The sequence below is a fragment of the Plutella xylostella genome, chromosome Z, assembly GCF_932276165.1.
Source record: "Plutella xylostella chromosome Z, ilPluXylo3.1, whole genome shotgun sequence".
Classification (NCBI taxonomy): domain Eukaryota; kingdom Metazoa; phylum Arthropoda; class Insecta; order Lepidoptera; family Plutellidae; genus Plutella; species Plutella xylostella.
This window is the reverse complement of record NC_064012.1, coordinates 2,728,015-2,752,295: the sequence shown is the minus strand read 5'-3', so window position 1 is coordinate 2,752,295 and position 24,281 is coordinate 2,728,015. Positions and strand designations below refer to the sequence as shown.

General features: G+C 38.4%; 1 protein-coding gene across 2 annotated transcripts; it reads right to left on the bottom strand.

Moving 5' to 3' along the window:
- Positions 1-2,312: 2,312 nt before the first annotated feature.
- LOC105384868 (mitogen-activated protein kinase kinase kinase 12) lies at positions 2,313-23,491 on the bottom strand. 2 transcript variants are annotated; one of them, XM_048632753.1, is made up of 8 exons: positions 23,126-23,491; positions 18,336-18,714; positions 18,054-18,264; positions 17,776-17,898; positions 13,009-13,136; positions 6,971-7,108; positions 5,867-6,043; positions 2,313-5,612 (listed from the first exon to the last, which is right to left on the bottom strand). In XM_048632753.1, exons 1-8 carry the CDS (start codon positions 23,304-23,306, stop codon positions 5,108-5,110), a joined length of 1,842 nt encoding a protein of 613 aa, XP_048488710.1. In that variant the 5' UTR covers positions 23,307-23,491; the 3' UTR covers positions 2,313-5,107. The 2 variants fall into 2 exon arrangements, with proteins under 2 accessions (XP_048488710.1, XP_048488711.1); XM_048632754.1 differs by lacking the exon at positions 17,776-17,898 and having other exon boundaries at positions 23,126-23,490.
- Between the last annotated feature and the right edge of the window lie 790 nt (positions 23,492-24,281).

Sequence of the window (24,281 nt, the reverse complement as noted above, 5' to 3'; positions counted from 1 at the left end):
TCTGTAGACAACCAACTCATCCAAGTCAACCAACGCTGTATGTTTCAAAATTAATAATCAATTCCCTTTAAAATCATACTTTTGAATCTTATCAAACTAACGAATTGCCTACGAAATTTTCAAACTAACGAACTTTTATCAGTCAATAATTTACGATGACTGTCTGTGAGTTTGACAAGGAACAAAAGTGTACTTATGAAGGTAACTCAACCAGTAGATGTGTGACCTGCGAAAGCTATAGAGCTCGCCACAAAACATGAATTTATACTGATATGCGAGTCTCTAGTAAAAAAAATACACAAGGGTGGAAAATTGACTTAAATCACTGGGGACTTGTATGACTACTATAATTATACATTTTGAAACTGTTACATCTCAGTTCGGGATATTTTGCATGAATTAATAAAACTAGTTAATTTGGTATCGTAAAGACTAGCAATTCGCAAGTATAGTTTAGGAGGTTTTTTATAATTCCATCCAATAGCATTTCGTGTGAGTCGATTCAAAAAACCTATATCATGTATTAAGAATGATATAAGTACCAAACTTTTTTTCTCTGTTTCTCATCGAAGGAGATTATAATTTATTTTCTGAAACCGAATTTCAAATTTCGGATAGTTACTAGTTTTTTAAGAAACAAATCTATTATTTTTGTCTGTAGAGGTCGTAGATTTTAAAAACGATAAAAAATATAATTTTACGATTTAATAGACTAGACCACACAAGCCTTATTTCATACCGAGATCTTCTCACTTTACAAGATTACATTACAGGTGAAAATCACACGCTTTCTTACCAAACCACACACATATATATATTTAGCCCCGCCTTCTTATGCAAAATATATTATAAAAATATTTTCTTTGCCAACCCTCATTCAATGCTTGTTTTTTTCAGTTCGAGACCCTATCTCAAACTGTTTTTTTTTTACAAAATTGCAGTAGAAAAGCTAAGTAGGAATAGAATCTACAAAAATAAATGGAGTGAATTATGTACCGAAAGAATTTTCATAAACAAAACTCCCGTCAAGCAATTTTAGACTTTTGGGAAAATTAGTAGAGTAGGTATCAAAGCTTTTCCATTTTTTCGGGATAGATACTTATAAATTACTAACTTACTTTTTTAAGAATAGAAATTGGGAAATTCGGTTTAATTGCAACTCCCGTTTTTTGGGACTGAAATCCTCTGTCCTTTAATAAGGTCAGAACTTAGTTTTCTTCAATATTATTTAATGTTATTATTCGTTTAATGAATTTTGAAGTAATTTTTTTAATTTTGGTTGCATTTTCACACCATACATACTCCTTAACAATGTAAGATTATTAGGCCGTATCTTTACCTTTTATAAAATTTAATTAAGTAATATCAAAGTTTATGAGAAATAAAATAGGTATATGAAGTAGTTTTAGTCGTAAATACCGATCCAGCTTTTTCACATGGTAACTATTTTTTAATTATCGAAAGTGTGAATATTTTAAAATGTGAGTTAACCCTATGTTTACGAATAAGTTGCATCTAATTTAAGAGGCCCTAAAATTACGCACCTTGCAACATTTGAAACTAAAATACCGACACATACAACCTTACAATACTTATGCATTTATTTTTGTTAGAATATTTATGGATTGTCAAAAGAAGACTCATAGAAAGACCCATAGTCTTTCACAAAGGCTCAGTCACTGAGAAGAAATGGCGAAAGAAATGATTAACAAAACATTATTGACGAAACGTATTTTTTACGATAGCAAAAAAATAATAATATGTCATCCAGAAAATATAAAGCAATAGCCTGTAATAGTCCACTAATAGACATAGATCGCTCCTAAGGCATACGCGCCCAGGTGCGTTATTATGCATCCCTGACATCCCACCCTTTTTGGGCTCCCCTTGCTTATCACCCCCCACACTTCTTGTGGAAGGCAGACCAAGACCTAGTTTTCCATACTCGTAGCATAGTTTGCATATGACACTGAACATTATGATGCAAGATATACCTCTATATCTTGCATTATAGTGGTCAGTGGCACACGAGTAAAGAAAACGGAGTCAACCAACGCGAGCTAATTAAGCGGTAGCTTCGCTTAACTCAGCTTAGCTCTTGGTCTAGCCTGAGGACTACCCAAACATTGCGTTTACGTCTGATGTCCCAAAGGTGTTTTAACCCCGACGAAAAAGATGGGTGTTATAAGTTAACCGTGTCTGTGTAGCTGAAACTATTTTAGATTAGTTTTTTTCGGGTCAATTATGTAATGTTATCAAAATCGGATTATGCGTTCAAAAGTTATGCTACTTTTAGTGTTGTATTTCGGAGGGTTTAGGGTTAGGTTATTTTAGTTTTAAGTTACTCGTGAGGGTAATTTTCCGAAATTTGTTATACTTGGATAATCGTCTACAATTTATTGAACTGGGCCATGAAGACCAGGCTATGGTCGCTCATAAATAAATGCATAAGGAACTGAATGGGTCATGGAACTCACAAAGTTCTTATAATCGCGCTTCCATAGTTGTTTTTAATCACTAAGCAAGAAATGTTTGATATTCACCGACTCGTATCGTATCACATATCAGCACAGATAGGTATTTTTCTTTGACCGAATGTTGTTCATTTCTTGTTCCAGTGGGAAAAAATGTTTTACGGAGTAGATGTTCTCCTGAAACCACCGATCAGATGCCGTTATTTTTGTTTCGAATCTTGCTGGCTTAACCTAACTTAACCTAATGACTATTAATATTATTTATCAAATAAATTGAAGAGGGAATGTTAAGGATAGTGGACGAATAGTCATTTGGCCAATAGCGAAAAGCTTCTTGATGTGAGAAGCGTCTGAAATGGGTAATTTACATTTCTACATGACATTCGATATGGCCAAACTATAATTAATTAGTCTAATTACTGTAATTTCATACCTAATTTTGAAATTTGATAGCAAAACCCAAGATGAAATAAGTCGCAATTTTTAGTTATTTAAATAAATCGTGCTATTTTATATATTTTTTGGTTAAAAATAAAAACTAATCGACTTTTAAAAGAAAATGGGGAAATGCGTGCATTTTATTTTATATTAAATTGACACCGTTTTACTGTAGCGTAATTGAAAGTTAGTAATCATTCCTCCATGCATGTTTCGTTTATCGATAAATCGATAAGTCTACGTTCTCAAACGCTAGATGGCGCTAGTGTTAATTTCAGTGGTTTTCAGGTGACATTAAAATATTTAATACTACGCAATTGCAACCGATAAATCCATAAAAAACATAGTAAAAACTTTTCCAAGTGTTTAACCTAATTAAAGCTGGTACTTTACTGTGTCCAAACGTTGGTCTTCTAAACTGGAAAAGGTATGAACAAAATGGGATGTACTTGAGCATAGATGAAATGGAATTGTGGTGAGACTAATATTATGTTAACATCGATTAAACACTGTCAACGCCTACGTCTACTGACATTTAATTACTTAACCTATAAATTATCTATAGTAAATTATAAAGAGTAATTAAAAAAACAGTTCCCTTTTGTCCAATTGGTCGGATTCGATAATTTAAAAAAAACAGTCTGCATAAAGTAATGTTAACATTTTTTATACTAAATATCCAACCAAAATAATTTCATAATCAGTCCGGCTGTAATCAATAATACTGAATTTTGACACAAACGTATAAATGAGATCTTAAAAAATAATTTTAGCAAATGAGTATTATCAACTGAGATTTCATCGAAAAAAGGAATAAAAATTTAACTCAACACAAGCTCGACGTTACTAGTTAAATTAAAAAAAAAATAATGCGTAAAATTTAAAAATTTTGCCGCTCAATAAAGCTAAATCATATTATAGACCCAATAAAAAAACTATATGAATAATATTTATGAATATAAATATAAAACAAAATGGGTCATGATAATAACAAAATAAATCTAGAGAATAAAATAATAACAAAAGTAAAAGACCGCCTATTATTACTACATCTAGTAAAAAATGTTTCTAAGACTACTTACTAATAAATGCCGTACACACCATGTTTAAATTATTCTTAAAACATTATTTTCCAAAAAAAATTAAAAATAAACGACAGCACGCACAGTATGAGTGTCGCACCGATATTTTTATCCGTTGTAATCACAGTGAAAAATGCAAAGTAAATAGATTTACTACATTACTACCGCGGCCTACAATCAAATCATAAAGTACCCCTTACTTTTTGTAAGACGGTTAAAAAGACTTCAACATTGTGATACCATAGTTTGTGGTTAGTGAGCCATTTCGGGTATTCAATTAACTTTGACGTCCCCATTCAACGTTCCACCTTTGGCTCATCGCTGCTATAATTAATTTGCCAAAACTATCAAATACCGGAAAAATTTTACTCTTCTAAACCGCAAAGTGATAGCACGCAGTGAAGTCTTTAGAGCGCCAGTCATTTTAAATGGTGACAAATTGAGGAAAATGCCCACATCATTCCATAATTCACAATATCTCTACAATAATCAACATCCAATATCCCTACATAAGCACAACCCCTTCATGAAATCACATGAACACTCAACTCGAAGGAAAATTCATTTATCAATCAGCGCCCACACTTTGAGGCTTGCTCAATTCGTAGCCATGAAAAAGCTCAGCGCTCTGAAGTTGCCTAGTAGATAATGTCACGGTGTATAACTGTCGATTAACCCGTGAACTTTTACCCAACAAAATATTACGTCGGATGAACATTTTGCCCCAAGTTTGTGATATAAATATTCGTCGGATCACATATTGTGTAAGCTAAAGGCGCGTTCAGATATACCGCGGAAGCTGTCACGCGGCAATATTTCCGTGCTATGATTGCGATTGTAACATGCCAAGGCCTGCCGCCAATCATAGCGGAAATATTACCGCGTGGATCATACCTCGATATGTCTATGTCAAACCTTTAGCTGACATAATTTTTGGTCCACCGAACGTTTAGCCCGCAAACTTCATACAAATTTGTACGGCAAAATGTTTATTGCACATAACATTCTGTAGGCTAACAGTTTACGGGTCAAATCGACTGTCAACAAACCGTTTCAGACTCTACATCTAAATGTGTGTACAGCCAAAAAAAGACTCATCATTCTTTTATTCACTTAAACATGGGCGAGATCGGGCACATAGTTGTCGTTTTCATTGATGGCGAGCACCGTGGCCGTGTTGACCTGGTGATTGCCGTTGTACTCCACGACCGTGTCCTTGTGGTGAACAGCGACCGGTTCTTTGGTGATGACGCTTGTGATGGCCGCCTCGGCCACCTTGGCCACCACATTCTCGTTCTTCATGTTGTCTTGCTTCTCGACCTCGTCGGTGACATTGTTGTTGTCGCTCTCTTCGCCCTCTGAGCAGCTGCACAGTTCTTCGACCTTGATGGTGACAGTGGGGTTCTCCTCGTTGTTGAACGGGGCCTCTTCCTCTTGGTCGTCCTTGGGCACGACGTCTGGGCTGCGCTTGCGCAAGGCCTGGTTGAGGTTCTTGTTGATGGCCTGCACCATGAAGGCGAGCTGCGGCATGGCGCTGTCGGACGAGGACGAGGCCTGGCGGTTGAACTTCTTGCGCAGGCCGCTGGTGCATTTGCAGGCCTTCAGTGCCTTCTCGCGTCTGCGAAACAAGATTGGGTTTCTGTTAATTATGTGAAATTAAAAAGCTTTTGTAACAATTGAATTGATGAAATATGAAATTGAATCGCTGCCATGCGCTTGCGCATACCTCAAACCTATGCTTTTGAGAAAAAAAAACATCACCAAGTCTTCTTGCGTTGCCCAAACCTCAACGGCTCTTACCAAAAACTCTTAGTAACCACCCTCAAAGCTTGGCTCTCGACCTAAAACAACCAAAGACCAAACAACACTTACTCGCTGCAAGTCTTCTCGCGCTGCTCCAGCTGCAACCTGACGGCGCAGACCTCCATGTACAGGTCATTGGCCCTCTTCAGCTGTTGCTCGTAGACTTGACGGATGTCGCGCGCGTGGCGCAGCTCGCTGCGGCGCTGCCAGGCCGCGTCGTCCGCCGGCAGCGGGTTCGGCGAGGACCTGGGCAAACGGAAAAAAATATTCGTGTAAAACGATGTCAGAACTTCTAGACTCGAAGGTCTAGGTGTAATTGTTCACAGATGCTTTTGAAGTAGAGGATAGAGTATTAAAAATAATTTTCATGGTTCCAGTTAAAGTTTGAAAACCAAGTTTAGCCAAAGCCGATATCTAAGACTACCTTCGTATAAAATAAGAGGAGAATCTGAGAAGCAAAAACAACAAAACACCCAAAAAAAACTAAATGAACATCGCGTCAATCAACTCAAACAAAATCGATGATTCATATTCATATTCATATTCATATTCATATTCATTTATTCATAAACAAAAAAAATTGTGTTTGAAATTCTTAAAACTAAACATAAATATACATCACACATCACATATCTACAAAATTATACATCCACAATACACACAATCTAATCACTCAAAATTTATATTACAACAATAAAATAAAATTAAAATCTCAGAAATATGTACACAAAAATTCAAAAGTCAATAAAATTAAATGCATAAGTATGTCAATAAATTAAATCAAAACTCATTAATGTCATATAAGCACCTTTTCAATAAGAAAGTCTTAAGTTCGGTTTTGAAACAGCTTTTGGTTATTTTAGTTTTTAGTGTTGAGGGCAACTTATTAAAAAATATTATGGCTTGGTACGATGCGGAATGTTTCGTCACTGATAGATGTGGTGAAAATTTAATTGGAAGATCTTTTCTCCTGGTGCTTTCTCGTATGAGCCTTTCTTCTTTCGTTTCTATCGAGTGAATATTCTTCGCTAGACCACTAAGAAGAACCAGTATATACAAACTTGGCACGGTCAGTATACCAAGTTTCTTAAAAATTGGCAAACAAGATTCCATCTGTGGTATACGGGCAATGGTCGAATTCATCCCCCTTATAAACAAAAGACAAGCACTCACTGGTTGTACATCTTGTCCATGGAGTCTTGCACCTCCTTGCGCCACTCAGCCTGAGTAGCCCCGAAGTTGTTGGCCCTGATGGAACTCAGCTCGCCACCAGCTATCTCCAGATGGGCCACGATGATCTTGAACGGAGGCCTATGGATGAAGACGGGGATAGTTAGAACAGTAGGGCTGGTATGGTACAGAGTGGGGTCAGACTTGGCATCGCTGGTAGCATTGTCAGGGGAGATCAGGTTTCTTTGTTCCATTGTGTAATACCATCTCTAATTGGTGCAGGAAAGGTGCCATCCCGAAGAGGGTGACGAGAGGCTTATATGCTAATTTCTATGTACCTACAATCTTTTTAGATGTAAAAAGATTGTACATAGAAATTACTCACGGTCACAAATCCTAGACCAGAATTAGTGTCGTGACCATCACGCATAGAAGGATATTTCCAAATGCCAAGCTGTTTAGGTCCAATGTGCTATAGAAAAAGCTACGTTCTGGTTTTCGCTGACGGATTGCCAGATGTTATACCCATCAACATATTTTTCTGTTTACCTATGTCTCTATTCAAGAAATGATTTCTATTCACACCAAGTGATACTGGGTGGCAACCACCAAACCAAACTAAAGTACAAATTAACATTACAAATAGCATCCGAAATCAGATTTGCCCTTTTCAAATATTAACTTATATTAAGGGACACTAAAAGCTGGGCTATTTAGAAATGTTTCAGTGACCTAATTGATATTGTATTCTGATTGCAAACAGTTTGACAGTAACATCTAGTCCGAAGCTAAAATTAATAGAATTAAGGTTACTCGTGGAGGCTCCTATTTATAAACCGTGAAGGGAATACCAGAAATGGAAGCGAACCGTTCGATTTTGCATCTCGTTAACGAGAGGATTCTAAAATACTTTTATTTTACAGTGAAATAAAACAGCATTCTATCGTGAATTTCCTGAACAATATGAAGAATCATAACAAAAACATTACACTTAAAGTTTATCACTTAAGTTGACCAGTATCACTTCTGCTTTGAATAAGTATAAGGTACTCAAACAAGCCCAATAATAGGAGTGATAACTAGTGAAGCGGGTAACAGTCAATCACTTCCCAACATGGACGCAACAATACCGCAATCTGCAACCGAATATCACCGCGCATCAATCTTAGTTGCACGAATATCCGATGCGTCTCATATCAAGTTGGAAAACCCATTATTCAACATGTCGCATGCACTGCGCAATCTGACAGTGAATTCATACGAAACACCCAACTGTGTGAGTACAAAGTTGCAGCGGCAAAAGTTACAGAAGGTCACTCTACATAACGAAAAACTAACCCCCAAATTCATAGAGCTTTTTGACACTTTACAATAGGTTTAAAATTGACGTTGTGACATACGAATTTCATATTTTTTACTGACGTAAAGAGTCGAAACTCGAGTGTTTCAAAGTGAATTTTAACCTTGTTGTAAATTTACAAAACGTTATATGAATTTGAGGGTAAGTTTCGGAGCGCTGCTGTGCGAGCTACGACTCTGTTTCCTTGTATTAGACGTGCCGATTGCACGACAGCTCTCGTCCGTTTTTCTTCGGTATAGAGTAACCCTCCAGAGCGAGCGAAAACGCGCAATTCCTCGACACGTGTAGGTAGTTAAGAGTTAGAATGTTACCGCATAGGGTACGAATTTAAAAAACGTATTTAGGTATAGTTGGTATTTTTAATAACGTACTGATAACGAGCAGTCCTAGAAGTCTATGTGCGTGTAAGTACCTGCGCATCTCGCTCCCACGAATGGAAGCTTTATGCATATTCCCTTAGGTCTAATATTGCACACTATCGTTGTTGAGTTTCTGTCAGATGTAAAGTAGCTTTAAAATAAGTCCAAATATTTTTTTTTATTTGCTTAGAGATAGAAGAGAGAAGATAAGTTTTCGCAAAATCAGGTCAGTGGCTAAAAGTTTCTCACTTAGGATCGGTATTTTCAGTTTCTAAATACATTCAAGAGGAATGCAGTATTGGTGCGATACAAAGTCCATTAACAGATTATATAGATAGAATAAGACGAATACATAGATTAGACGAATGTCATGCCCCTTGCGACTCCAATCTAACTAAGTAACTTCGTCAGATAACCTTCTGCTTTACATACCACATACAGTTTATACATACATACACATACATATGTACATAAGGATGCGTTGTAAATACCTACTAACAATTCCATATCAAACGGACACTCTCTTTTATTAAAACAAGGAAAAAAAATGTGGTACGTATTTTTGCAGACCAGTATAGATCAAATTTTTATCAAACCACTCAAAATATCAAATATGCCTTCAATTTATTCCGCTGCACATGAGGAAATAAACGTACGGCTATATGCACAGCCACGGCCATCCGTGAAATCCGCTTCAACCAGATTGGAAAAGTTTAAAATTCCAGTGTTTTTCATTCGCATCCGAAAACCCAATATTCTATATTGGTAACGGCGTCATCGCAGCTCTCTCACTTTGAAACTTTTTCAATTATTCTCGCAACGGAATTAAAACGCTACACCAAATATTAATCTGAAAATCAATTATAACACCTACGTGCCTAGTAGACGAAGCTAAATACATAGGTAATACAAATAATAATAATTGTATGTGGACATCTCCCACACGGCCATCCAACCCTAAGCTAGACAGAGCCAGTAATATGGGACCGCTGATATATCTTAACAAAATATCTGTCTCATGTATTGCATAACATAATTTCGTACCATTAACCTGGTAAGATAGTAATTCTAGATTAAGTACATGCAGAGGTCTATAAGTAATTAGGTCGAGTCACAAAGTCACAATAATGTTTCAAATTGTTGAATTTTCCAATCAACTCGATTAATACATCTTGTTACCACCATCTCATAAAGCGAAGCTGTTTCGATAAACCTAACAAAGTGACATATTATTAATAATAATTTTCTTGTACTTATAATAATTATGTAGGCATTCACAGCGACGGACAACCTGTGTCTTTGTTCGTTCGCTTTTTAATACCTACAAACCATGTAATAAAATAAATCTAAGTATTTAAATTCGATAAATATAATCATTTAAAAAATAATGTACATGTTTTGCCGTTGCGAAACAAAACCGTATATTTACACAGCCTGGTCTTTTTAAAAAGGCACAAAAAAACTACCATTTGAAAATGCACCAGCCATTTTCAGGCTCGCACAAGCATATTGAATTTCATCAAAGTTTACAATTCCATTTGCTTCAGTATCATATGTGAGTTGCGAATGTTTGAACACGAGTATATGTAAAAATGCGAACACCAGAATTTGTGTGCAATAGATATACGTGTACCATATTTGTGCAGCTGGTAATATTTGGTAACAGAATTTCAATGACGGAAGGTGGACGAAAGCTGTCCTCGAGCGACGTCTCACCTGGCCTTGGCTATTCATCTCATCACAGTGAAAATACCTAGTCCATCTAAACCTTGTTGGGTTTTAGTAGTGAAACCAGTAGATTATAAAGGATTGACGAAGATTAGATCGCAAAATAATAGACCCGTTTTAACAGCTGCACTATGTATTGGTGACACCTAGTTTGAAATGAAAACATAATATATTTTTTTTATATTACGGAACTTTTGGGGCTACAAGTGTTTTTATGTATGTGTACAATTATGACATTTAAAGGTAGGTACTTACCATTATTATGAAAACCATATAGTAATAGGAACTAAAAATCTATTAGTAGGATATTTCTGTACCTCTGAGGTAAACAATAACAAGTCAACTTTTAATGAAAAACATTTTTTTAATGAGATAGCGAATTGATTTGTTTGTTTTAAAGGTTACGCGAACCTTGGAGGCAAAAAGTGCTAAATATAACGTTATTTTGTGTTTTTCTGTAGCAATTAATTTATTAGTGTTGATGTTTTTACCACCCACTATAGGCCTACACGAGTTTATTCAGGTACTTAGTAACCAACAGAGAGTATTGAAATTACCATTTTGTTTATTCAATTACAAATACCAATCCTTTTAATATCTTTAATTGGACAAAACAAATTGTAATTGTAACGGACACAAACGGGCGCAAGTGCACTCAAAACAAAATGGCGGTCGTGAAACGTTCGGAAATTCAAAAGCATCCATAAAAGGTATAACGTGTACGCCGCTGTCACTTTCAGCTTCCAGCCGCGTTGTTCGAGTGGCAGGTCGAAATTCCCTTACTTCAGACTAACGAAAACCCGATACTTTTTAATTGAAACTCCCTGAAAATTGTATTTTGTTAGAAAAAATATTACTCGAAATTTTTGAAGGTCCAACTCAAAATATCGGAAAAACATCGTGCATTTTCGGCGGGAAGTTCTCAACATTGCGGCGTACATAATTGGTAAAAAATTAATACCAATGTTATTTTCCAGTGCTAGATTGATTTAAAACCCTCTACAATGTTTGTTTTGTAATGCAAACGTCCACTGACGTCATCGGGTTAAGAACGCGGTACGAAAGGAGCGTCTTGTCCAATGGGTGACCAACTGCTTGCGTCAAAGCAGCCATCCATATAGGAAGTAAAACACCACAGCCATCGAAATGGAGTAATAGCTGCAATTTCTGCTAGCGTTTGTGAAGAAACTCGACAGAATTGTGTAAGGGTTGGTGCTTGTTCGCATTGAGCTCGCGGAGACGGTCGCGAAATAACAAACGTTATGTGATATGAAAGTGTTAAGAAACGCTCGTGCGGTCTGGGGACTGGATGGTTACCCTACAGGCTGATGCAAAAAGCGTATGCTAAGCTGAAAGGGGGTGACTCAGGGGGTCATCCTAAAGGGCTAGTACGGGGCGCATTTAAGACGTGATAAGAGTTTTGCATCGCACTCACTCACATCGTGCAGCCTCAAGAGCGAGCGCGACGGAGAACTTTTGTCACGTCTTAATAGCACCCCGTGCTACAGGGCCTGAACAACTGTTGTTCTACGAGTCTTATTATTCATAATTTTTTTTTGTTTAGGATGACCCCCTTTGTCACCCCTTTTCGGCTTAGTAGGTATACCCTTTTTGCAACACCCTGTATATTGAAGAAAAACGAACAAGAGCTGTCGTGCAATCGGCACGATTAATACAGCGAGGTAGTCGTGGATAGGGCTGCACTTGTGTTTTTCCAAATCTTCGGAGCACACAGCTTTCAAGTATTTTTTTTCTGTGTAAACGTGCACAAATTTTGAACCCACTATATAAGTTATAAAGCCTCACTGCTGTATTTAAATGAACGCTATTTCTAAATGGTAATTTTGAACTTGAACTTTCGTTAGCGTCCTTTGAAACGTTTCATTTCATTTCAAGTTCAAGGTAAATACACCGTGATTGCAGTTTTTCATTGCAATGTTTACAAGCACTCCCCTGGAATAATAAAGGAAATGTTTCAGAGAGGAAAGAAAATTGAACCTCTCCCTTTTCATTTCAAAACTAAATTAAAATTGAGAAAATGCAATATTTTTTATTACTTTTATTTTAATTATTTCACAACACAACAAAAAAAACCTTGGGTCACTCTTTCTGTAGATCAAAACTCACCATAAAATTATACTTACCAAATACTTACCTATCCTTGGCTGCTTTTAATTTGAATACATAATACAAATACTTATATCGATTGTCGCCCCCAACCACCTGTTTTCCTAGTTTATCATCACGACCGACTTCAAGCATAAGAGGGCTGCACCACTGTGTTATTCTAAAAACATATCAGCAACCCGTAACAAATTTCCCCATTACCGATTTATGGTTCTCCACAAGCCATCTTTCAACAACGAACGCCGTAACCTGTTAATAGTACAAACCCAAAGCCGTGAGGTTATCACGACCGAACATTAGCCATTAACCATCCTTAAGCAGCGTCGCGCGCTTGTCAAATCTAAGGTAATGTATGGATCTGTATTTTTTTAAAAGACATGCGACGCTGCTTAGATTTTTAATTGCTAAACTGTCGGTGGAACGGTAGCAGTTGCTAGAAACACACACAAAACAGTAAGTAGACTGACCTGTTCCTCGGGACACGGTTCCAGCACTGAGCCATCAACAGCTGGAGGCTCTCGGGGCACGTGGACGGGATGGGCAGGCTCACAGTGTTGGTGCCTACGCCCCACATGATGGCATGCGCCTCCAAGTTCTAAAACAACAGGGCCGTATTAGCAACATGGCCGATGACCGACCAACAGAGGCGGACCTGGCATCTGACATCAGTCACGAACGAACGAATGAGAATTGCCAGGCAACCGGCTCGCTTAAAGCTGCGTACAGACCGGCCTAACGAACGCCCCAACGATGGATATTTATCATACATAATACAGGGCAGATTGCAGCAACGAAGGTCAACCGAACCCGTTCATTGGCGTTCTTTGGGCCGGTCTGTACCCAGCTTAATACAAAGAGTAGAGTCGTGATTAGCGGTTCTGTTTTGTTTTTCCGAAGGTTCGGAGCTCTGCGTAAAACACAGATTTAACTGTTTGTATAAGCGTGCCGATTGTGATAAAATTTCAGTTCGTTCGTTCGTCAATTAAGAGAGTGACCCCACTTGTAGCTTACGAAAGACGAAGATTCGGAGCAAAGATAATCACGACTCGTATGTCCTTGCATTAAAGGTGTTGATTGCATGACAGCTCCCGTTCGTTCGTTTTTTGTAAGGCCTATAGATGCGCAGGAGTTGCGGTTACGGAACGTTTTTTTATCCAATCAACAGGTTACTTATTTATAACGCGGTTGTGTAGTAGTTTAATATTTTTTAAGCATTCTTTATTGTGATGGGATAAAACCATAAAAACGACATCGAGATAGCAATGTTGCATCTGAAACTCTGATCCCGTAAGGAGCTAGCGACATTTCTTGAATGCGTTCGTATTTCCGGAAGCGGAAACGATTTACTGAGAAATACGCCATAGAATAGTTTGCGCTTTTCTTGCTTCACCAAGTTTTCGCACTTTTGAGTCTAATACGTGTGACGTCTCCCTGTGACGATAATGGGGACTTCTCGCGTAAATCGAAGTATAAACATAGACAGATTTGTAATGATTTATTTAGATAAGACAAATAATAATATAGGTATATGAGAAAAACAATGCCCCGTAACCGCCACCCTGTCTCTGATTACACGAATGTTGACGTCAGATCCGCCCACGAATCATTCATACATAGAACCATCGATGAACAGACGAACATAAACATACGAAGATGCCATCATCAGAAACTGAATACTTTAGTTATGGAGTTTACATTACTGTGTAAATCAGTACCATTTTATTGAATGGTAGTAAAACACTTTAGCTGAGCGGTTTAATAGAAAAATTTAATTATCAATGTAGGGCATGAAGCGGAAACGAAATCATCGCGATTGAAAAACTAGGCTTTAAAAAGCCACCGGCAAAATCGGGAAAACTTTTAAAACTTCTATGAGATTTCTCCGACAGCCGAACCACTAGAACATTGAGATACCTTTTCCAATCTGTCGGTCTTATTTATAGTTATGTACGTATTTGTTGAAAATTCCCGTAGCAAAAGTTTCACAAGAAAACTTTTGAAACTCAAAACTTCCTGCTACAGAATTCAATCTTCAAAGTGTCTCCCACATCTAAATACCTATACCAATACGTTGTATACATAGGCACCTACCCTCTGAACTACCTTTCTAGATTGAATAAATAAGAGCATTTTTATTTATCCAGTTTTATTTCCAGCTTCTCTTTGCGTTAATGCGTCACTGTCAGTTGCAGACAATGGGGAATTAAACATAAAATTGTATGAATGAATAAATTATTGGCTTCGCAAAGAGAATATGCCCGTATTAACCTACTGGGAGCCCGACAAAGGATCGTGGTGACCTAAATTTTTGTAGATAAAAGCGTATAAAATCAATATGGCACCGTTGATAGGTCAGGAGTGCCGATAACTCATTTATATATATTGCTTCGACGGCTGAATGGGTTGCGATAGGTCATGTCTAGAGTACAAACAAACGCACGGGCCGAGTTCTTCTATACATACACATACACCGTGCGAGCCTTTGTGATGCAAAATGAACGCTGTTTGTATAGGCATAAAGCCCATATGGTATAATTTAAGCTGTTGATGGATAAATTATGAATGAGCTTTTAGGCTTTTTGCAGGTGCATTGACTATCGGAACCGCCATTTGTGGTTTCAGTTCTAAATATATCATCATCACAACCCATCACGTCCCCACTGCTGGGGCACGGGTCTCCTTCCAATGAAGGAAGGGTCTTTAGGCCTAGTCCACCACGCGGGCCTAGTGCGGGTTGGTGGATGGACCCCAACACAAACAAGCTTGTGCTGAGAGAGTTGTCACCGTTTTAACTTGGCCAAAACATTGGTCACTAGGCAAATCAGAGAAACTGCCAGGAGGCTAGAGCTTTTCTTATTCAATTAACCAGGTGAAACTGAAATAGCAGAGTTATTTCTAAAACAGTATTCTAGAATTGTCTAGGCCATTGAGTCTATGCTCGAAACATAAATGGTATTCCAAATATATATATCCCGACACTAATGTTCTGCATAATATACTACGAGTATTTTGGGAAATGCATGTTTGTCTCGAATATTATCAAGACAGGGTGTTGAAATCGAAACCCGCCGGCTTAGTATGCCTTTTCCCAATTGTTCTATGATATTTGCTTCTCCCCCTTTAGGAATAGTATCGATTAAAATAAATATCTTTACAGTGACCGCAGGGTTTTAAAATCCAAAAAAATGGCAATGCAAACTCCATAAAATAATTTAGATCTGATGATTGCTTTAAGACATGAAAAGTTAGGTAAAGTAAATAATATAAGACACAGCCTGGGAGAGAAGGTATATAGGAGAAAACATAATAGGCTAGAAAATAAGAATCATACATAACAAACAAAGGACAATCATCTGAAACAAGTCAATTGACTTACACCATTTACCTTCATCATCGCATCCTGTACCAAGCACATTAGATATTTACTACGAAATTAAGTACATACATAAAGATTTTTACGGAAAATTAGCAGATACAAGATTTTTAAAAATGCGAATCTATTGATTCTATTGTATCGATAGGACTCTGACATTGTTTTATAAACTCTTTTCATTGTGATCTGAAAACTAAGAATCAAACTTTACATTAAGAATGCGTTTCCAGTAGGCAAACTGTTATACGCCGACTGAGTTGGTTTTTTTGAGCTCACTATATGGAATTTTGCAGCCATGCGCGCATCTACTGATGGGCGAACAAGGGCCGTTTCGCGAAGCCAAATAACATTTACTCAATAATTCTAATTAGTGACAAAATCAGTACATTTTGAATCTGAAAATCATTGCCAAACATTTGCAAACTGTCAGTCGACGGCAACAGTTTTCCTACTGGGAACGCAGCCTTACATTTACGTAGATAAAACAGAACTGCCATTAATAAAATAAGCCATAATATATTATGCACAAATTCAAATAGCAGCGGGATGCGTGTAGACATAGACATTTTGTAATAAAATGGTTTTGATGGCAATTTATAGGTATTTCATCTCACATTAAGGGCATGTTTCACAATGTCTGAATAGTGGCTACCTGTGGGATAAAAACATCTTGTCACTTCACTCTCTCTCTCTCTCTCCAGACATTGTGAAACAGGCTTTAAATTAGCAAGTTTTATTAAAATGGCTGCTTTTATGATAAGTTTTCATTATCTGATATCAGGAATCGCCATTAACATCCCACAGAGACCTGTAATTAAGTTTTACATTCCTGATCAAACAGAAAATTATACAAAAATACCTGTCTGTAATTTTAGTCCATTTGCTCCACTATACAATTAGACGAATCCATTACATTAGTAATAGGTCGTTTGTAATACATTGCTTTAGGTACCTAGGTATACTACATTTTATAAACCTTTTACACATTGGATACCTTAAGTATCGTAAATCCATAAGTTCTTGTAAAAGAAGGGAACTCAAATTCGGAACATAATCTATTTCAGTAAAGTTACCTTGAAAGAACTTTCCGACTTTGAAACTTTCTTAAATCTTCTCTTTGTGCCCAAACAAAACTTTTAATCTCCAAACTATTAAGTATTTTTACCATATTTCCAAAGTTTGGTCTAAAAAAATATATAATTTTTCAGGAACCTAATAGAATCTTTACATAATAAACATATATTATGTTTGTCCCACGGGAAGTACATACCTTAAATTCTTATTAAGTAGAACTGTGAGTTTTTATGTGTTCTGTTTTTTTATTCAAAGAACTGCTGTTATAATCTATAAAAGTAGCCACGTCAGCCTTGCATTTACTGCGTTTTAATAATAATAGATGCAGGCGACACGACATAATTACATGTGAAGAAATGAAAGTGGACATGATGAAAGGAAAGTAAACATCTGGAATACAAGATACCTACTATAGGCTAATGAAATTGAAGTTTAAGTGAGTAAGAAAGGCATTCAGTCATAGAAGTGTAATGAGCAGGAGACAAAAGCGCTTGATAACAGACACGAATAAGGATTGTCGGAAAAGTAAATGAAGTACAGTAGGCTGAAACTCGAGAATTTAATAACTAAATATTGAGCCTACACCACTGAACCGAGACAATCCCTTATCGTGCGCCACTACGATCTATTCTAATCAGCACATCACTGACCGTGCAAGCCCGTTCCACAGCCACCGAACGCAGTTGGTTTTCGTTTTAATTTTGACACTTTTTTTTGTTACAGCCAATCTCCAACCGCAACGTCACAACCAATCAGAGGCACGACATCTAACAACGGTGGTACTCGCCTGGTACTTGGCCCGCAGGGCTTCAATGTCGGGGCCTTCGGCGGCGGGGGTCCCGCGGACGCGCGCCAGCTCGCCCTCCGCGCCCACACCGTAGTGCGCCAGCACGGGGCGCGCGTCAACTTTCTATCAACCAATGAAGCCGTATTACGCATCGTATACACCAGACCTGCAAGTCACCGCTAACTGGCAAGTTACTAAGTTCAAAAGCGGCACAAGAAGCAATCACTGACCTGGTTTGGCATAGAGCCCGGTGTGGCGGAGTCTGGTGGGCTACGTACCTTGTAGGGCACCTCTTGGGTGAGCAGTTCCCAGAGGACGACGCCGTAGGACCAGACGTCGACGCGCTCGGAGCAGGGCTCGTGGCGGATGATCTCGGGCGCCATCCACGCCACGGTGCCGGTGAAGCTCATGATGGCGCTGGCGTCGTCCCACTCGCGGCTCGTGCCGAAGTCGCTCACCTTCACCACCAGGTTGTCCGCGATCAGGATGCTGCAACCAAACGCGGCGGTTACTACACCGCCTCTCCTTGCAGCTAGCAACTCTATTTGAACCACACTTACTTAGGGCTTTTAAGATCGCGATGTATGATCTTGTGCTGATGCAGATAGGCCATGCCCTGGGCGATCTCCTTGGCCCACTTGAGGATCTGTTTGGGGGCGAAGGTGACTCCGCTGTGCAGGAAGTCGTAGAGCGGGCCGTACTGGCAGAACTCCATGATGACGCAGTAGCAGGGCGGCTGGGTGCACACGCCGCGGAACCTCACGATATTCTCGTGGTTGAGTTTGCGTAGATGTTTGAAGTCTGTCTCGCTCTTGTCGCGCAGTTTCTTGACGGCGACCATCTCTCCGCGGAACATGCCGCTGAAGACAACTCCCTGGGCGCCGGAGCCGAGGTACACCAGCTCGCTGACAGCCTCGAAGGGCACCTCCCACTGGTCCTCTGCGGAAAGAGACAGCAGGTTACGGAAGGCGAGGACCCAGCGTCGCACGAGGGAGTGCATGGTGCAGACACGTCGCCCGGCAAGGCAGTAGCGGGCCGACTGAAATATTTAAGTATTTAAAGCCGCCGCGCCACCGGTCGTTTAGACAGTGTTGTACTCAGTGATATTGGATACGGTTTTTGTGTATGAGCCTATTATTTAAGACACTGCATACGTGATACGAGGCTATTTATAAAATTTAGAGACCAGGACCGTTACTTTTTTATAGTTTTTTTCCCGATTTTCCCGTGAGCGGCACTTAGCTGCAAATTTGAAGGCTATGGCCTTATATAATAAAAATATTTAAAAAGAAAATGCAAAACTATAGATATTTGGAATTCCTTTGTACTAATTGTTTTTAATCATAGTTTCTATGTTTAATATAACATAGATACCGAGATATGCTTTACAAATTCAGGAGGCATTTCCGATTCCCTGCATATTCTGCTACCTACTATATCGTAAGCTTGTAAACTGATAGTCCTACGTACAACAGTTTCAGATTATTAATACCAAACTACTAGGTATCTATTACATCTAGTATTGATTCTAACAGTAATTGTCTGTGAAAGTCAAGCTAAACTGTTTCATACAATAACCTAATTTCCCGAACTCCGACAAAACTAACGAGCCTATATAATTTTGCTCTTTATTGACCTGGAAAAACCTTTCGACCCGGCAAAGCCCCAAATAGTTTTAGAGAAACCGGGGTTTGAAATTATTGAGCACTATAAACATCAGTATAATACGAATAGGCTGTGCAACTTGGTGGATTTTTTTGTAAATATGTCAATAAGCATATCCATAATCTATATATATAAAAAAATGAATTGATGTTCATTACTCTTCTTAAAACTTGAGAACGGCTGAACTGATTCGGGTAGGGTAGGGTAGGGTAGTGGATGTAGGGTAGTGTAGGTAGGGTAGTGGAGGACGGGTTGTGTAGGTAGGGTAGTGTAGGTAGGGTAGTGTAGGCAGAGTAGTACAGTTAGGGTAGTGTAGGTAGGGTAGTGTAGGCAGAGTAGTACAGTTAGGGTAGTGTAGGTAGGGTAGTGTAGGCAGAGTAGTACAGTTAGGGTAGTGTAGGTAGGGTAGTGTAGGCATAGTAGTACAGTTAGGGTAGTGTAGGTAGGGTAGTGTAGGCAGAGTAGTACAGTTAGGGTAGTGTAGGTAGGGTAGTGTAGGCATAGTAGTACAGTTAGGGTAGTGTAGGTAGGGTAGTGTAGGTAGGGTAGTGTAGGTAGGGTAGTGAAGGTAGGGTAGTGTAGGTAGGGTAGTGTAGGTAGGGTAGTATAGGCAGGGTAGTGTAGTGTAGGTAGATAGTGTAGGTAGGGTGGTGTAGGTAGGGTAGTGTAGGTAGATAGTGTAGGTAGGGTAGTGTAGGTAGGGTAGTATAGGCAGGGTAGTGTAGTGTAGGTAGATAGTGTAGGTAGGGTGGTGTAGGTAGGGTAGTGTAGGTAGATAGTGTAGGTAGGGTGGTGTAGGTAGATAGTGTAGGTAGGGTGTTGTAGGTAGGGTAGTGTAGGCAGGGTAGTGTAGGTAGGGTAGTGTAGTGTAGGTAGGGTAGTGTAGGCAGAGTAGTGCAGGTAGGGTAGTGTAGGCAGGGTAGTGTAGGTAGATAGTGTAGGTAGGGTAGTGAAGGTAGGGTAGGGTAGTGTAGGTAGGGTAGTGTAGGCAGGGTAGTGTAAGTAGAGTAGTGTAGGTAGGGTAGTTTAGGTGGGGTAGTGTAAGTAGGGTAGGGTAGGGTAGGGTAGGGTAGGGTAGGGTAGGGTAGGGTAGGGTAGGGTAGGGTAAGGTAAGGTACGGTAGGGTAGGGTAGGGTAAGGTACGGTAGGGTAGGGTAGGGAAGGGGGTGAAGTTCGCCAGGACAGCTAGTGAAAACAGCAGCCACATCAAATCGCCCTATGCTTCTAAAATTTTCGCAAGCAAAGTAAATTAATTGCAGAGTAAATCCTACTAATATTATAAATGCGAAAGTTTGTGTGTATGTTTGTAACTTCTTCACGTCAAGAGTTACCTGAACCCTGGATTAACACATAGGCTACTTTTTATCGCGGTATTCCCACGGATAAACTTTTTAAGGCGATGCGAAGCTCGCGGGATGAGCTAGTTAACTAATAAATACATAATACATGTTACAACCCAAGGGGTGAAACCGAATTTGCAAAATGATACTTCAATGCGTTTTCGGGAGTTCATTTCTGTTCTCACTAACAAATTTACGTTCGCATATGCATTTAGGTTTGTCACTATTGATGTTTGTTCTCGGGTCTTGGATGTAATTAAGCGTGGAGATAGACCTTCCAGTCTTGGAGGAAACAAAATGTCCTACACTGATTGGTTTTCGGCCTGTGTTGGTTTTTGAATAATATAGGGTGGTCGTAGTCGCTAGCACAAGTTTCGAACCTCCGTCTGTCAGTTAGTACAAAATGTATTTAAAATTTGATTTAAATACGTTTAGCGTTTGGTAAAAGTGACCCTTCGTGTAGATTCGAAAATAGTATCGAATGCTGTGCTCGCTGCACGGTATTCGCATTTCCGTTCGCAGTAGCATTATGATTTTCGTTCGCTAGCTCGTTGCCATTCGCACTTACCCATAAATTCGTACTCAAAAACGCATTTGTATACGAATACGTGTTCGCAAGCTCATTCGCTTTCACACTATCATTTACTTTTCAGCACTCCTCTGTACAATCGATAATATTAATTATAGCGCGTCAAGTATAAGGCTAGAGATAATATAATATGAGCAATATAAACAAAAAAGTTCCAACACAAAGGTGAACAGGAACGCCAACTTATACTTGACTGACTGTGACTGTACCAGTCCGCCATCTTGGTTTCACCGCCATATTGAATTTTAAATTCAAAATGGCGGCGCGGTCAAGATGGCGGCTCGGCGCAATCAATATGGCAGGCTAGTATATTTTTTTGCATTTGTACAATATTCATATCAAAATTGGGTAAATAACTCTAAAGATAAATGAATTTAATACCACATCAGTGTCAGTCACCGCAACCAAGGAGTGAACTAGTGTTCACACTTTGTACCTCCTTTGTGTTTATTTTGGATCCACTTCACAAGTAAATTAATTATTGGATATGATATCCCCTATCCCTGTAACTCCAATGCAGTCTGCAACTGACCACCTAATCTGATTGCCTCATCATAAATTTCATTCTCGGGTGTTTGTGACCATTTGGGTGGCAAATATATAAATTTTTGCTAATTATTATAAACTGTGCTGAATAGATAAAGTTATAACTATCAATCAAAGAATATAGTTTATCTGTTCATGTCACACTTTCGTGCAAACATTTATAATAATCAAAAATTTTAGATGCTGTTAATGTCAGTTGTTTATAATATTTAACTAACTTTATAATTTAAGTTACTTTGGAGAGGCCTTTATCCAGAAGTTGACTAAAATAGAATGATGATTGCGATCCTGTAAGTGGTATAAAAAATTAGCCCTTGAAAATTAAGGGTGAAGACTATTTAAGACCGATGCTCTAGGATAATTATCAATGTATTGATTATTTCATGATAACTATTTGGTAAGATTGAATTATATTGATAAGGTGATTTATACTCTACAATGTTAATTATTGTATCACATAGCAAAAATATACCTTAGGTAAGTATAAGGTACTCTAAGTACCTACCTAAATTCTTAAATCAGGATTTTTTTTTAACTAAAATTCCAGTACTCAAGCCCAGACTTCATGAATGACAAAGAGGTCTTATCTGGCATAACAGATAAGACCACCACAGTTTATTGGTTTAAGTTCAGTGGAGAACAAACATGTTGATGAAACTAGCACAATATTAATGTGTGGACTCACAGGGGGACAACATGGATGGAAATCTTAAGAAGGCAGTCTAAACCATACAGGCATATGCACAGAGGTAACTTACATTACTTACTTCTCACTTACATGATGTAAGTGAGCCAGATGCAGACTCTACATACAATTATATCATTATTTGTTAGGTCTCATGTCTCTTAATTTTTAATATTAGTGACCACATTTAATAATATTTAATAATGCAGACAGAATTAGGTACATCCTTGAAATGTCATTTTAAATGCCTAGTGGTAGGCCAAATACAAGTAGCATCGTTGAGAAAGCATGGCTCAGGTACATAAACAAACCCTTATAAATTACGCATAAATACATTTCAGCTTTCCAAGATAATTAACCAAATGAAGCAAGGTTACGCTAAGCGAGCAATACTTACCGTACTTAGCTATAGGTTTATTTGTTTACCGAAACATCCGGGCAACGTCCTTCGCAGAAACCTTGAAAGAGGATTTGGTTGCACCGCGCACCGGGCCTATGTTTGACTGAGCGTAAAATAAAACTTACCCCTTGTTGGCTTCATCTCGTCCGGTCGGAAGATGGACAGCACCGTCGAGAAACAATCAGCCACACCACTCATCCAGTAAAGTTCTTTCTTTTCAGCGGCCTCGTAGGCTGGGAGTCCAAGGACTAACAATTCGTCCTTCTCATACCCAGCCGTATCCACTTCGTCTTTATTCGCATCCATTTTTAACACAAAATTTATACTTTGAAACAAAAAGACCGCATTGGGTCGGACACAAAATTAAATGAAAATATTAGGTAGGAAGTTTTGCCGATAACCGTAGCAATGAAAATCCCGAAAACAACTGAGAGGAAACGAGCAGACGCGTCGTTCCTCCCGAAGAGCCCGGATTGAATGAACGACATTGAACGAACACAAAGAAAGGAACGAAGGAGAAGCAAGCGTAGCGTTCATTCACTAGAGAGGGGCTCGGAAGTTGGGATGTCGGGATCATCTTGAATTTTATTTAATGGTCGGGATTGAAATAAATATTAACCCTATGGACAAAAAAAACATATTACGGTAATATAAGGTACAAAATAACATAATGTTTAATTATTATTGTACGATTGTTGCACTCTCGTTTATAAAAATTTACCCAATATTGTTATTTTGAGCAATCTAGACTTTATCGGTGCCGGTCTCGGAGGTAATATTTTATTGTATACTGGCAACATTATTGTTATATGTCAGTAATGACAATGACTTGCTATTCTGTGTATTTCCGTTACCTAGTGATGTGTTAATTAATTTTCGATTTGTCTTTAATAACTGGCTGTTTCTATAACTCTATAGTGTCACTATTGATAGATCTATCGATAGCTGACAGTTACTTTCATACGATTTTGACATAATGCAACTTTTTATGTGTCATAATCGTATGAAAGTAACTAACAGTTATCAATATACATATAGGGGTGAAAAATTTGTACATAACAAAAACGTTACAAAAGGGAAACGTTACAAAAATGTAAATAGACAAAAAAAATACAAATTTTGGCGATTTCACCCATAGAGTATTGAAACTGGCAGTTAACCGATTACTTAACATCACCAGCCCAGCAGTGAAACACGATAGAGTAAAGATATATTTAATGGGAACCTAGGTACAGTCAGCTGCATAAGTAGCTGTACAATTTTGTAACTTGTCAAACTCAC

Coding starts and splice junctions, on each gene's coding strand:
- LOC105384868 (XM_048632753.1), bottom strand. CDS start 23,306: ATGGATGCGAATAAAGACGAAGTGGATACGGCTGGGTATGAGAAGGAC. Junction 18,265..18,335: donor CGCGATCTTAAAAGCCCTAA/GTAAGTGTGGTT, acceptor GTTTGGTTGCAG/CATCCTGATCGCGGACAACC. Junction 7,109..13,008: donor AACCGTGTCCCGAGGAACAG/GTCAGTCTACTT, acceptor CTTCATCCATAG/GCCTCCGTTCAAGATCATCG.